The sequence below is a fragment of the Rhincodon typus genome, chromosome 12, assembly GCF_021869965.1.
Source record: "Rhincodon typus isolate 14 chromosome 12, sRhiTyp1.1, whole genome shotgun sequence".
Classification (NCBI taxonomy): domain Eukaryota; kingdom Metazoa; phylum Chordata; class Chondrichthyes; order Orectolobiformes; family Rhincodontidae; genus Rhincodon; species Rhincodon typus.
In genome coordinates this window covers 32217925-32234157 of record NC_063343.1, presented here as the reverse complement: position 1 = coordinate 32234157, position 16233 = coordinate 32217925, and the positions used below count along the sequence as shown (strand labels likewise).

Sequence of the window (16233 nt, the reverse complement as noted above, 5' to 3'; positions counted from 1 at the left end):
CAAAATTGTTTTCCAGATTGTGTTGTACTTGATTAATACAAGGTGTTCTAGATTTGTGTGTTCTAATTTCATTTAGATTGTCACTTGTTGATTAAGTGCACGCAACAGTCTGGCATGAGGTTACTGTGTTGGAACTGTGGGTTGGCTGTAGTAACGTGTGCAAACTGTGACATTTCTTTTTTAAGAAATTATAAATGAGCTTACTGGTCAGGGTCATATTCGACAAGTATGCAGTAATGCTTACTCAACACAGGTCCATACTTGGAAAGGCATATATTTATCTTGGCCTATATTGGGCCTGTTGAATGCATACCTACTGCTTCAGTTAGCAAGCTTTGTCAAGATATGTATGTCAAAATGTCTGTGGCTGATGCAAAATATTGTTCTCCTAACTCTGAAACCCTAAATATGCTCTATAATTTTGATCAAGTTGAAAAAGTAAGCACGCAGCCAACAAAATCTCAGACACATGCAGAGCTACAACAAATTATTTAATTACATGCTGGGGCTTCATGACATAAGCTTTTGTTAACTTTGATTACTGAAGAAAGTGTCCTTCAAAATGTTAAGTATAACTACTGCAAGATTTTTAATTTAAACTGAAATTAAGACTTTTACAATATGAGGGGTGAAATTTGTTTTCAGCATCAACACAAAGATCAATAAGAAAGAAAATCTTGCAAGTATTGCTGATACACTTTTTTGTCCGGATTGTGTGGTACCACCAAAAAAAAATTCAAACTGATTTGTGCTTATTTTCTGAAAATAATCCTGTGGCGTTACATAATGTATTTTGCATGTTGTGAATATATTTAATGAGTGTGGCTAAGTCTAGAAAATGGCTAACTGACAGTGTTTTGTCAATTTTAAATATTCACTAATTACAGGAGGGTGGCATGTTGAGATTTGACTAACCCACATTGTCATTGTAAAGGTAAAAGGTAAACATGCCATGGTCCTACTGGACCACAAGGCTGCGCTCTGATTAGATAGAGATGAATGGTGATGGCTAAACCTCAGGGTCACCATACCTCCGGCGAGGGAAGAGGTTGAGAAAGAGGTTGTTTTTCATGGTAACCTTCACTAATGCGGGAATTAATCCCACACTGTCGGCCGCGCCAGGCAGCGCAAAATGGCCAACCAACCAACGGAGCTAATGACTCCTATTGTCAATGTATGGATTAATGCAATAGTGGGAATAGAAAAAATTGTACCTGTTTTTTTTTTTTTACACATGTATTCCTGACTGCTTGACCAAATAACAGTTAGTCATTGTGCCAAACTGTGACTTAAAACAAGAACTTTTGAATTCCTATTGGTATACTAAGTTTCTTACAATTAGAGATTTGTTTACTGTTTTTGTTCTCTTGTTTGTCTGGAATATTTTTGACGTATGGGACTCCAGAACATAAGTGTAAATTGTCAGCATAAAATGGTTAACATTTTCAGTTCGGTTTGCATTGTGAAGTAAAACAGGCAAGAAGAGAAATACTTGGTTTTTCTCCTAAATTGTGATGGATGATTTGCATGGAGGAAGAAATTTCATGATGTACCTAATACATGTAGTCAACAGAGCTGTCAAGTGGAATCACATGTCATCTGTTTCTCAGGATGTTTATAATAGTGTGTTTGAAATTTTACAGTCAGTTAATCTTACGGATAGTGAAGACACTAAATGTTATGACTTTCCACTCTTCTGGTGACACAAAAAAGTATATTTTTGCCTCACTGATTTTTCACTATTTTCATACGTGACAATGCAGAAGGATGTGAAAAGGATATTTGAAACAGTTGCAGATTATTGATAAAACAATGAAGGGAAATGTAGTCTTTCAGCAAACCTGAATGTTATTAATATGATATATGATACTGTAGACTGTCTTCCTCCTCCATCTGTATCTGACCCTCAATCTTTAAATCCTTTTATTTACACTGCCATTTTCTCTTTTTCAATTTTATTTAAAAACTTTATCTTTTGGCTATCATTCATATTCAACTCATCTTGTACATTTTTCTTTTTCTTCAGGTGGATACTCTAAACAAGTTAGTACATTTTCTTTGTATTTATTTAATATGGGTGGCATACTCTAATTTACTGTAGAAAGGAACAGTCACGGATGCCTTAAGATAGTAATTTATAGTTTTTTCTGTTGTAAACAGAGCCTCTATATTTGCTTCCAGAGAGAGAGAGAGAGAGAGAGAGAGATTTTCAAAATCAAATATAAATAAACTTGTAATATCTTAACTGAGATACATTATTGCTTTTCTGTTTCACCCTTTGAATAGTTCAGCACAGTATTTTTACTTTTCTATCAAATTCACTACCTTTCATAATGGTTGTCACAAAATTCTCCAGGAAGCATTTTCAATTTCACTACAAATTGGAGGACTGCATATCAACTTTTTGAATTAAATTCTGATGCTAAACTGTGTAGAAATCTAACTACACAGTTGTACATAAGCTCTAATTGTTGTCCACAACATGCTCATTGGTTAGAATGTGATGTTGAAATGTATTTGAAGGAAAGAGAATAAGTTGAATACACGAAGAACTCTTTAATGTAACAATGATACTTTTAACTTGAGATGCTGTATACAGTTTGGAGCATGGCTTTGAGAGGCGGCAAAGTATTGAAGGGGTTGATAAAAGGCAAATAAAATAAACAGTAAAACGCAAAACTCTGTGGATACAGGACACTGAGCAGATTAATAAAATATCCCTGTTTCTCTGGTAAAGAGAAAGTATTGCTGCATGAGGTGAATACAAGAAAAATTACTTGGTTGATACTACAAGCATCTTAACATGATGGATGCAGAGACGATGTTGGGACCCCATTAACATAAGCTAAAAACAAAGGTATTACTTACAGAAGTTATCATGGTAAAGAGAACGCAACACTAATTTGTCTAAAAATAAAAGCCAAGTATTGTGGATATTCTGGAGATCTTCAAATAAAAAAAAAAAGATGCTGGAGAATCTCAGCAGGTCTGGCTGCGTCTCTGGAGAGGGAAAGAGTTAATGTTTCATTTTAGTATGACTCTTGGAAAATTGCATTTCAAAATTTTCTGTTGTCCCATGTCAAACCCTGTCACAACCTCTCAGCAGTTTCATTGTTAATCGTCCACAAGTATGGAATAAGCTTTCAAAAGTATGTTGTTAATCACAAGCTCCAGTTCCATTTTACACCGTTCCACTTTACACAGTTCCACAATTGCCTCTGTAACTTGATAGACTGGTAAGTTTCAGAGAAGCCAATTTTTTTCTAATTGGAGAATGGATAATTGATGCTTTAATTTTTGACTTCCAACAGACAATGCACTCCTTGTTTGATCACACGGAACCAAACTCTAATATTATACACTGGTATTTCATTCAGTCCAGAGCTGAAAGTCAAACTTGTGTTCACTAGTTACTTTTATTTTGTTTCAATAAGACACATCAGACCCATGCAACCCTATTTGACTCATGGCACCAATTCACTGCCTTCATCAGCTTGAACCATTTCTTCAATGAACTTGCTAGGTCATAATCTCCATGTTACTTCAATTCCAAACTCCTTTTGCCCATCTCTTTACAATCCATATTGGCTTTCTCTTTTTCAACACCATTTTAAAAAAAAAAAAAAAAAAAAAAATTCATCCTCATTTGCTAATGTCTCCATCACCTTGTTGGTTCTAGTCTAACATTACAGCGATGTTCAGCCTCGCATGCACTCCACTGTTCTTTCATGGTCTCACTCCCTCTTGTTTTCCATTTCCCTTTGTTTCACCATGTTTTGTTCCAGTTTCAGTTGTTTGGTCCTATTCTCTGCAATTCATTCCAGAATCCGAAAGTTAATGCATTTCTTAAATCTATTTTTTTTCTACCAGTGCTTTCAATGAACCCTCCTCTTAACTGAATTCCTCCCATACTTGCACAGCAAAAGCTTGGAACTGTAGACATGGGAGCCCTAACTGACCTGTAGGGACTAATTCCGCAGATCCCTGTACATTCGGATGAAGCTGTAGGGCTTGTGTTCGCGACTTTTATTTTTATTGTTTGTCTTCTACATAATTTTTCAGGTCCCACATTAATATCTCCATTGGCATTTTTAATTATCTGACTGTCCAAATATCTAAGTCTGAAAAAGTATTTTTATGTTACTGTTAGTCATTCAGAATAAAGCAAATTTCTTATGTTTTGTGATGCAAACAATGTTTGTATACTGTTTGGTTAATCTTTACATCCAAGAATGCAAGTACTGATCTCCGAGTGATAGCAGTAAATAAGTCACAGTGCACAAATGAGGAGCAGGTAAATGATGCCATGATGGCAGCTATTAATGACCCCATACTGTGGAGACTTGTGATTTTATTGTAATAGCAAACGTTTGGATGCTCCAGCTGTTTGGGTTAGGGGCCAGAAGGACGAATTAATGCATGAATCATTTGCTCAAAAAGTATCTAGCTATTGTTTGGAACTACAGTTGATCTATACGCCCTTACTTTGTAAGTGGCAAGGGAGGAAAGGCTGAACTAAGATGTGATCCATCTCTCATCCTTAAAGTTTTCATTGGTTTCTTTAATCACTGTAACTAGCTGTTTGAAGACTAAAAGCCTATTACTTTAACACAATTGTTAAGTGAAATTGGATCTACAAATATGAATGGCAGAATGATGGGCATAAATAGTCTGGCCGTAGATCTTTACAGACATTCCTCGTATGCCTCCTTTTAATCTTGCATCACTTTATCTATGAAGTAGCATATTTGAAGTGCTTCAGAATTAAGTCATCAGTACTTATAATTGCCTTATCGCTCCATCCAGCAGTCTGGTCTATTTATTGCATTTCCTTCTCTCTCTATTACAAAATGCTTCAATTAGAGTTCAGCATTTTGTCAATTAGCAAGCAGTATTATTTTAGATTCCATATAAACATTTCAAACACATGATGACAATGATTTGCCAAATACAAGTGTTATCATAAAATGTTTTTTTTATAATCTAAAAAGAATAGTTGCAGATGACTAACTTTTTTTTAAGAACTGGCACAAATAATAAAGGCATAATGTTCTCAAATAATGTATTTTAAGAAACATCTCATACCTTTCCATATATTCATTTACTGAAGTGAGAGTGACAGCCCTTGACATCAAGGCTGCATTTGACTGAGTGTGGCATCAAGGAGCCCTAGCAAAACTGGAAGCAATGAGTATCAGCGGGCAAAATTTCTGCCGGTTGGAGTCATACTTGGCACGTAAGCAGATTGTTGTGGTTGTTGGATGTCCGTTTCCTCTATAGAGGTTCCTCAGTGGTGTCCTAGGCCCAACTGTCTTCAGCTGCTTCATTTAATGTCCTTCCTTTCATCATAAAGTCAGAAGTGGTGACGTTTACCGATGATTGCACAATCAATGTTCAGCACCATTCACCCCTCCTCTGACACTGAAGGAGACCATGTTCAAATGCAACAAGATTTGGACAATACCCAGAATTGGCCTGACAAGTGGCAAGTAATATTCATGCTACATAAACACCAAGCAATGAGCAACTCCAATAAAAGACAATCTAACCTCTGTCCCTTGACATTGAATGGTGTTACCATCACTGAATCACCCACTATCAGTGTCCTGGGGGCCTACTATTGACCAAAAACTCAACTGGACTCACCACATAAATATGGGGATACAAGAGCTGGTCAAAGGGTATGAATATTGCAGTGAATGACTCGCCTCCTGACTCCCCAAAGCCTGGCCACCATTTACAAGGCACAAGGTCAGGAGTGTGATAGAATACACCCCGCTTTCCTGGATTGGTGCAGGTCCAACGACACTCTAAGCTTGATACTATCCAGGACACAGCAACCTGGTTGATTTGCACCACATTTACAAAAAAAAACTACCCTCTCCGCCCTTGGTGCTCAGTAGCAGCAGTGTGTATTATCTACAAGATGCACTGCAGAAATTGAGCAAAGATTCTTAGACAGCACCTTCTGAACCCATGACCCAACAATCTAGAAGGACAAGGACAGCAGACACATGGGAACACCACCACCTGCAAATTCCCTTCCAAGCTACTCTCAATCCTGACTTGGAAATAAAACATTGTACGTCACTGTCTCTGTTTCAGAATTCTGGAATTCCCTTCGTAATAACATTATGGGTCAATCTACAGCACATGAACCACAGTAGTACAAGAAGGAAGCTCGCGACTATCTTTTCAAGGGCAAATAGAGATGGACAAAAAATGCTGGCTCAGCATTTTAAAAATTAAAATTTAAGAATTAACCTTTTGCTCATAGAATTGGAAAACTGAATTTTTAATCAATTTGAAAGTTGGCATTAAAACATGCATATTGCGAGCTGTACTAACACAGTTGCTGACTGATAATTTAGGGGGTTTTTTGTTCTCGGCTTACTGGAACTTTTTTTAGAAAATGCTAGTCTAATTGAAACTATTTTCATTGTTTTAAAAAAAAGCATCTGGTTCATTAATGCCCCTTAGTGAATGAAATCTGTTATCTGCACCTAGTCTGGCTTACCTATGACTCCAGACCCTTGGAAATGTTGCTGACTTATAATTGCCCTGAAATGGCCTTGAGACCTAATTGACTCAAATGCAGACCTTTATAGCAAAGCAGACGTCCCATGTAGGAATTAAAAATCAATCTGTGCATCTTTTTAAAATTGCTATTGATAATTATATTTTCTTCACTTTCTATTCATCAACTTTCTTTGTTGCTTCTCTCCTGGAGCTTTTCATGCCTTTTTAACTTGATCTTACTTCGATTTTGTACTGTAATGCACTCAGTGAAAATGAGGAGAAATCTGAGAATCGTCCCAAGTTTCATGTTCTTAGAGATGAAGAAATGCTTTACGATCTTGGCGACTATAGGTAAGCAGAGCAAGCATGAAAATTGCAAACCTGAACATGGATGGCTTTCAATTCCTTGCCGTTGTGTGGAATGTAAATAGTCAGGTTTTATCAAAAATTAAAACATAACTGTGGGGCAACTGTGCAATTTCTTAATTTTAACACGTTGCATTTTAAAAATTTTTCTTTTGCAAACATTGTAAATCTTAGCATTGTTTGAACTTGGGTAAACTTGGCTGCCCTTTCCAGAGTTGTTTTTTTTTCTTTGACCAGAAAATCCAAATAGCTGTGTGTCTTTAAATTGCGTGAAGATTTCTTTAATTTTTGTTTTGAGCAGTTCAGGCTTTTCATTTAGTTCCATAAATTGAATCAGTACAGATTCAAAGAAACTGAATATCAAGGTTGTCCTGATCATTTTATGTTTCATCCCTTTATTTTGGTTTTCTTAAATTACCATTCTGTCTTGTCCAAGTAGCATGCAGTTAAGAAATGAATATAGGTCATAACAGGTTCGTAGTTCCTTGAAAGTGCAGTCGCAGGTAGATAGGATAATGAAGAAGACATTTGGTATGCTTGCCTTTTATTGGTCAGTGCATTAAGTATAGGAACCGAAAGAACTGCAGATGCTTTAAATCAGGAATAAAAACAAAGTTGCTGGAATAGCTCAGCAGGTCTGGCAACATCTGTGAAGGAAAAAATAGTTAACGTTTCTGGTCTGGTGACTCTTCCTCAGAACACCACCTTTATTGAGTATAGGAGTTGGGAGGTCATGTTGCGGCTGTACTGGACATTGGTTAGGCTGCTATTGGAATATTGTGTGTAATTCTGGCCTCCTTGCTATTGTAAGGATATTGTAAAACCTGAAAAGGTTCAGAAGATTTTCAAGGATGTTGCCAGTGTTAGAGGGATTGAGCTATAGGGAGAGGCTGAATAGATTGGGGATATTTTCCCTAGAGCGCTGGAGGCTGAGGAGTGACTTTATAGAAGTTTATAAAATCATGAGGTGCATGGATAAGGTAGATGGACAAAGTCTTTTCCCTGGGTTGGGGGAGTCCCAAACTAGAGTGTAGTTTTTAAGGTGAAAGGGGAAAGATTTAAAAGGGACCTAAGGGGCAGTGTTTTCACGTTGGGGGTGGTGTGTGTATGGAATGAGCTGCCAGAAGAAGTGGTGGAGGCTGGTACAATTACAACGTTTAAAAGGCATGTTGATGGGTATTTCAGTAGGAAGAATTTAGAGGGATATGGGCCAAATGCTGGCAAATGGGTCCAGATTTATTTAGGATATCTGGTCGGCATGGACAAGTTGGATCGAAGAAGGGTCGTTTCTGCACTGCATATCTCTGGCACTATGACTAAGTTGTCATGTGACAACCTGAGAGGAAAGAACGGCAGTGTTGAGAGGTTGGAGGAGTGTTTCAGAACTTTCAAGCATACATAAGCTAGAGTTGCCATGCAAAAAATTAGTGTTTTTAGTTTAGTGTGCACTCTGAAGGTACTATACAAGAATATAATTTAACTGGTTTTCCATATTGCAGAGAAATGTACCTTTGGGTAATTGGATGCTTTTTTTTGTGTTCTCCATAGTCTTCCTGGTCTGCATGACTCAATGATGTATTGGTGGTATACTTTGATTACTTAAAATAATATGATAAGGAAAGTTTTTGATTCTGTTGCCCCTATTTGATGAGATGTGATTAAGTAGCAGATGGAGTCAGTATTAAGAGAGTTGAATATGTCAAAGTTATTCAATTGAAATGCAGTGTTGTAGTTTTTTTTCTCACTTTGAGGAAAAAAACACCTGAATATTATTTTATCAAAATAATTCTTGAATATTTGATAACCTTCAAAATGATGTGGCCTGTTGGTAGAATTTATTTTTGTGCATGCGTGGTCTGATGAGATCTAGTAGATGCAGCATGGTGCTCCAGGACTGTCTTGATGGCTCATTGAAGCTGCTACCTGGGTTAATAATCTTGCGCTTATACTTCTGAAAATCTTTCAAATTTCTCCCAATACCTATGTTTTAGAACCTTGTGCTCTAAAAGCACCACTTCTTTTTTTCTATCAAACCAAGATCAATGGAAAAGGTTATTTTCCAATTTTAAATTTTGAAATTAAATACTAAGGTTAACAGGAGGTGTATAAAGAGAAATGCGTTAGTTGAATTTTGTGAAAATGTGCCATTAGACAGGAAATTGTTTTGAACTAATTGTAGCGGTACTCAACCCAAAATACATCAGAGCTTGTGAGCAGAATGTTTTGGTTGGTGTCACATGCTTCCAGTTGACTTGTGACATTTTCTTAAATTGATTACTGTTGCCTTTTTCTCAGATGATTTTTATAATTGGAAAATACTGTTAGACATCTCTGAAATCAGGTTATGACTGTTTTCTGTCTTTTGATGTAACAAGATGGTGAGCAACAAATAATCTTAAAGTGAGAAACATTCTGTAACAGGTTAAAATATAATGTAGCACTTCAGATCTTCCCTTATGTGGTATTTACCGAATGGAACCTTTCTGCCTTTTGGCAGTGAGAGTGCTTACTGTTTTTTTTTCTGAAGGTTTTAGATGTCAGCTTTGAGTCGGTAGCATTCTTGCCACTGAAGTAAAAGGTTCTGAGTTCAAGTCTTACTCCAGAGACATGAACGTATAATCCAATTTGGCACAGTTAATGGTGCTGTCTTTCATTTGAGTTGTTATAAAAAGCTCTGGCTGCTCTGTCAGGTAGATGTAAAAGATCCCATGAGGTTATTCAAAGAGTAGCAGGTAATTAATTCCTATGATCTTTCAGTTAGTACTTATCCTTCAGCCAACATCACTTAAAAATGGATCGTCTTGTCGCTGTTTGGGAGACAAAAATTGGTGAAAATGACTGGAACTTACCCTACATCGTAACAGTGAATCCCATCAAAGCTAGCTGTGAAATGCATTGGAATGTCCTGAGGTCATACTCGCACTTTGCTATTGCTTTTGCTTTGTCTCTCTTCACTTCACTTCTTTCTCTGTCTTATTGCTTTTAAACTCATCAACCACATAATTTAGGCATTCTGTCAAAGCTGATCAACGTGTTATCATCCCCAATGATGCTAGTAAGAAGCGACTAATGGTGGACACTGAGGATTGGCAGCCAAAAACAGGGACAACACAGTCTCGCTCTTTCCGTATCCTTGCTCAGTTGACTGGTACAGATTTCAGTAAGTCTATTGGCATCATTAATACATAATGATATAACAAACATGCATGTCAAATAGTTATTTCAGGACATTATTGGTTATCATCCACATCTGCAGATGCTGAAGATCAACTGTGTGATGCATCTTGTGAATAAAATGTCAAAATAGTTGCATTTGGGGACAGAAGTACAGTCATGAAGTCTCTCGTTGTTAGATGAAGTGAAATACACCAGAGGCCACAGTCAGAAAATCAAAGATACAAGTTTGGGAGCATGTTGCTGAGATAGTGTTGGAATAAGGCTGTGGAGGGGACAGATTCAAAATGGGAAGTAGTGGGAGGGTGGAGAAGTTGGAGCTAATGAATTACATATGTAGGGACCACAGTTTTGGATGTTTGGAGTTGCATGGCGTGGCAGTTAGGAGACTGAGGCCATTAGTATGGTTGTGATTGAGGTATAAGCATAAATAAAGAGTATAAGCTAGTAGTTGCACTATAGGTTACAAAATAATGAAATTAAATTCAACTACTTTGTCACTTCAGTTTTTATGCAGAAAGCCAGTATGAGTAAATTCAGGAACACCAAATATCTTAATACATCAGTTATTGATGATTTCAAGCTGTATTGTGCTTCTGAATAATCATTGGACGTGGTTATATGGGATTACGGTAGAAATCAAAGCAAAATAGGATTGCTGTTAGAGAATTTCCTGTTAAATATTGAAAAGTACTGTTTCTAGGATAGTTGATAAATTTAAGTTAGCAATTTATTTTATCCAAGAATTATTTCACTTCAAAACTTGAGAAATGTCCAAGCATATAATTTAATTCAGAAATCCATTTAAATGGTGGTGTGTTGCATGCAGATATTTGCAATAAGCAATTATAATCTATGCTATCAACTAGGTTTTGTGACCAGAAATTTAACCTATGTTCTGATGTAAACTCTTTACTTCTCAACTCCATGAGATAACCTTAGTTGACTTCCATGATAAATATTTAGTTTTTTAAAATTATTATTTCACAAGATGTGGATATTGCTGAAGAGGGCAAAATTTATTGTCCATCCATAATTGCTCTTGTACAAAGTGCCTGTCGTTCTTGAATCAATGTAGGCTAGATCTTTCAGGAAAACCAACTTCCTTCTATCAATGGCATTGGTGAACTAAATGGGTTTTTGCAACAATTGATAGTCGCAATTACTGAGACTAGTTTTCAGATCCTGATTTTAAACAATTGTATTTAAATTCTAGTAGGTTCTGTGTTTGGATTTGAACCTTTGTTCTCAGAACTCAAACCTGGCCCTGTGGAGTTACAAGGCAGATAATATCCCTACATCACTGTCTCCCCATTTCGGATTATATCTGTTTAATTATAGAGAATTTTCTTTTCCCCTTGGCCAAAAAGAGCAATTATGCTGGAAAAGTCAGTGTGCATGAAAGCAATATATGGGGAATCATATTTCAATATGACCAATTAAAGGTAAAAAAATATTTTAAAATCTATTTTAGTCTGTGTTTTTGACTTTGAATTGGCACATGCTATTGATTGAGCATCCCATATTTTTTCCGATTAATTTCAGTGCGAGATCCAGATGATGAAGTTGTTAAAAGGGCCAGGTAAGATGTAGAAGACAAAAGTGATGACCAATCTTGCTGGTGGAACATAAGTATAATAAGCCATTCAGTTAAATATTAGGAACTTTGGCACTTTAATGAATATTCTGGTCAGTTGAGCCCATTATACTTTTTCTATACAAGATGTTATATGCGTATTAGTCTTGTCAATACTTCCTGCTATTTCCCTCATTGGTTTAGATTTTTGTATTTGCAGTGAGAATTGTTTAAAGGTATCCGAATGTTTGATCAGAATTACACTCTTCTGTGAACACCATGACTGGGAGAATAGTATAATTACACTGTGACAAGTTTACATTTGTGTCATTATAAGTATAAAGGAAGGACAAAAATATAACTTTAGAGTAGTTGCTAAGTTATATCTGCAGTTATAACAGTTCCAATAAGCCTAACCTTCTAACATTTTTTAATAAGGACGATATATAGTCTTACCCTGCACGCTCCCCAACCTCATTGTGCATTGCCATATGTAACTGACTGATGATGTGTTATAATTTGTGTACAGCAACTACTGTAAGCATTGTGATGATTATATACCTGCTCGGACAGTTGGTAGACTAATTTTAGTCCATGATGTAGAGTTTGACAAATCACTTCAATACTCATTGGCCCAGATATAAGTTACTCACTAACTCTTATCTTTGATCACCTTGCTATAGGAGGGATATGATTAAACTGGAAAGAGTGCAGAAGTAATTAACAAGGATGTTGCCAGGACTTGAGGGCCTGGTTTATAGGGAGACGTTGACAAGCTAGGACTTTTTTGCGCGTAGGAGACTGAGGGCAGATCTTTATAGAAGTGTATAAGATCATGAGAGGCATGAATAGGGTGAATGCACTCAGTCTTTTTCCCAGGGTTGGGGAATCGAGGACTAGAGGGCATCAGTTTAATAGGGGAAAGAATACATGGGAATCTGATGGGCAGCTTTTTTATACTGAGGGTGATACGCATATGGAATGAGCTGCCAGCGGAAGTGGTTGAGGTGGGTACATTAATAACATTTAAAAGGCATTTGGACAAATACATGGATAGGAAATGTTTAGAAGGATATGGGCCAAGTGCAGGGAACTGGGGTTAGTGTGGGTGGACATTTTGGTTGGCACTGGGTGCGGGGTAAGACTACATATCGTCCTCAAAACAAAAAATGTTAAAAGGTTAGGATTATTGGAACTGTTGTGCAGTTTGGGCCAAAGGGCCAGTCTCCATGGTGTAGGACTCTGTGACTCTACGTTACATGTCTTCAGTGCTGGAGATTCCTGGGCTGGAGCCTTCTGTCATGAACCTGTCTAGGAATCCTTGAATCCAGCAGCAGAGAGCATTCCGGTAAAAACCATATCCCTCTTTGCAGCAGAAAATGTGCTGTATTCTCTTTTTTTTATATGTCTAGCAACAAACTAGCCACTTTGGCAGCTCCTGTGAGAGATTAAGTATAAAAGACAATTGTAGGGCTCGTATGTGGAAAGTAATGTGCCATATGGATGAGGAGGGTGTTCATGGAGTAGCATGTATGTTGGGTGAGGGGTGGTGTGCCAGATGGGTTGCCAAGTGGGTGAAGTAGGTAGTGCCAGGTAAGTGAATTTATTCTTGGAGGTTGGGTATTTTATTGAGTCCGATGGGATGGAGAGAGGAGTGTTGAGCCAAGGATGAGAGAGGGTAGCGTCCAGGAAGTCTGGTTGGCTGGGTGGTGGGGATGATGTTGTGTCAAGGGAGAGGAGTTTCGGATCTGTCGGTTGAGGATGACAGGGGGTTTAGGACCACATTGAAGGGCTTAGGGTCTCTTCTATTTCTGATATGTTGGTTGGAGGAGGGGATAAAAGTGGGGATCACTGGTCAGGCCTGGAGGAAGGTGCAACTTTCTTTGATGTTGTTTTAAGTAAAGTGCTTGGAGGTAAGGGTTTGGTGGAAGTATAGTTGGGGAGTTAGTTTAAAAGTTACCAGGAGTTGACTGTCCTCTAACTTTTCTTGGTTAACTATTGAGCTTAAATGAGTCAAATCACTGAATTCCCTGACCAAAATAGACTTTGAGGAATCCAGACTGGGGTGTTCGCTCATTGGGAATTAAAACTTAATACCATAAAATCTGTTGAAAACGTCTTTGAAATTAAAGAACAAAAAAATCCAAAGGACTCATTAATGAATGCGGTGTGTTGCTCATCAGTGATGTATAATTGAAGGATAAAATACATACTTCAAAGCCTAACGTTTGAGTTGATACCCCAATCATAAACCAAACAAGGTAGTTCTGGAGTACTCTGAAGATGAAGCAGTTTCGGTAAGCAATAATTGCTATAACTTTGCAGAAACTCAATTCGCTGTTGTCTTGTTTTGCATCGATAAAACAGGCAGCTGTAAATTTAAAATGAACATGGATGTACCTTGACTAAACCCTGATATTGAAGGTTCATCTGAACCCATATTCAGCTGGCTCTCTAAGTGAATAAGCTGTCTGCCCGCTCAAACCATTTTAAAGTTGCCAAATGCAGATCGGATTCTCTGCTGTGTAGGATGCTGAAAGATAATTCAGGTGTAAATTAGTGGAGCCTGTGATTGTATGAGCATTTGTCCAATGATGTGCCTGGTCTTCAGTGGCTCAGACGGTTATTAACAATGTTCCTGAAGAAGATTTAAACTGCTAAAGTTTCTGGAAATACATTTATGGTCGAGTCATAAGTTGCAGAAAGACTCCTTTTTAATTCTCCAGTAAAAGTATAGTGAGTTTTAAAATGAGTGCATTGTTTTTAACTTAATTGATTCTTGTAACCCTTGTGGCTGGCATGCAGTCGATGAACCAAATAATCTTGTGTTCTGTAATGACTTTCTCACTCAAAACCTTTTAAGACAATATGCTCCGGATACTCGGGCACATTGGATCCTGGTTCATGTTCAAGGCTAAAGTTACTTGATCACACATTTGGAATCAAAGCTACACCAGTCTGATCAAGGAGATTTTTTCTGCTCTGGTTTGGTAATAGCCCATTCAGAAGTGACTTTGTCTCCTTGATATTTGTTTTATTGGTCGCCTTAATTTCAGCTCCATCATATATATGTGGTATCAGCAGATTCATTTCTCACATGAGGTATTTGGCTCTAACTGTAAAATAAATTATCAATTTTACGTATGTATGACCTAGACTTTTTACTACATTACAGAATCCACATGATATTTGAACAGTTTAGAAGTTTATTTAACATGGTCTCTTCAATGATATGAACGTACGCCTGCATTAAATCAAACCTAAATTTATTGCTAAAACTGTGACCTTTCTGCAATTTTAATAATGAAGAATATAAGGCTTTTTTCTTAACTTAATAAATCTGGTGTTTTTTTTTTATTTTCTCATCTTTCTCTCTCTTATCTTCCACAGAGAAAGGTTTATCACAGAACTGCAGAGCCCACGCTATATAAAATTGCGTGATTGGCATCATGAACGATCTGCTCACACTCTTAATATAAAAACTTGAACTGGACTAAAGTACAATTGTGAACAGTTCATCTCATCAATCCTCTATCTCAATTGGCTTCTGTACTGAGCATCTCATCTCCCTTACTTTTGAGCTTTCTTTTTGTTCTCCTTTTAACACTTCTTCTCTGTGCAATATATACTGTTGCAATACCTGTAATACATAAAATATTAAAGAAAAATCTGGATTCTTCTGGAGTTTGCAATTTGTCAGCATGGTTTTGATTTTTAACATTTTGGTTCAGTTAGTAGAAAACTGAACATGCATCACAATTGGAATAGTTCAGCATGATTTGATTTTGTTATAGGAACTTGGTAAACTGCAGTTGGGGAATGCATACATTTTATTTTGATTGCAAATATAAGGCTTAGATCCAGGAGTACATAAATTTAAAGCAACCTGGTTAAACCTAAGCTAAAACCTTCCATCTGAGTAGAGAATTTGTAACAGTTGATCCTGAGTTAAAACTTTATTGGCAAGAACTGCTAAGATATCTGCATGTTTAATGATTGTAGAATGACTGGGAAGTTATTGCATATGTTTGTAACATAGCATTAATGCACTGTCTACAAATTTATATATAACTGTTTTAGAGAAAATATTTTAATAAAAGCTCTTGAATTAAGTGATTCTCCATTTGATTCCCAAATGATGATGCCACTTGAAAATATATACTTTTGAAATTGAATGTTTTCTAATAAAATAATTAGTATTTAAATAAAAATAGGGTTTAATTTGTAAAACTTTAGAGCACAAAAGATAAATGCCCTTATTAAATTGGCACATTACCAAGTACAGACATGTAATTGAATACATTAGCCATACTGTCCCAAGCACAATTTCAATAACTAGATTAATACAAGTCACTGCAGGAAATCCTGCTCTACACACTGATCGTTTTCTAACCACTTGGAAATGAGATTACGGTTGAAACTGAATTCCACGTCAACTCCATCAGGCAAATTGATTTGAAAAGTGACACAGCAAGCTTTTTCCTGGTTAAATATAGTTTAATTTTTAAAAAAAATTTTTAGGGATAAATGGAACCTTTCTAAAGAAAGAAATCAAATATCAAAATGCTCAATATTTCTTTGTTACATATTTCACCTTA

General features: G+C 36.7%; 1 protein-coding gene across 9 annotated transcripts in view; it reads left to right on the top strand.

Moving 5' to 3' along the window:
- Positions 1–16233, top strand: part of pdlim7 (PDZ and LIM domain 7) — a 122800-nt gene that overhangs the window by 64540 nt on the left and 42027 nt on the right. For 2 of the 9 annotated variants that reach the window (XM_048603618.1, XM_048603619.1), the window contains exon 6: positions 15026–15641. The exons of 6 other annotated variants lie outside the window; for them this stretch is intronic. In XM_048603618.1, the coding sequence (XP_048459575.1) occupies positions 15026–15122 (97 nt within the window). In that variant the 3' untranslated portion in view covers positions 15123–15641. Of the gene's footprint in view, positions 1–11604; positions 11642–15025; positions 15642–16233 lie in introns of those variants that run through there. One more of the 9 variants, XM_048603620.1, reaches the window with a different exon arrangement.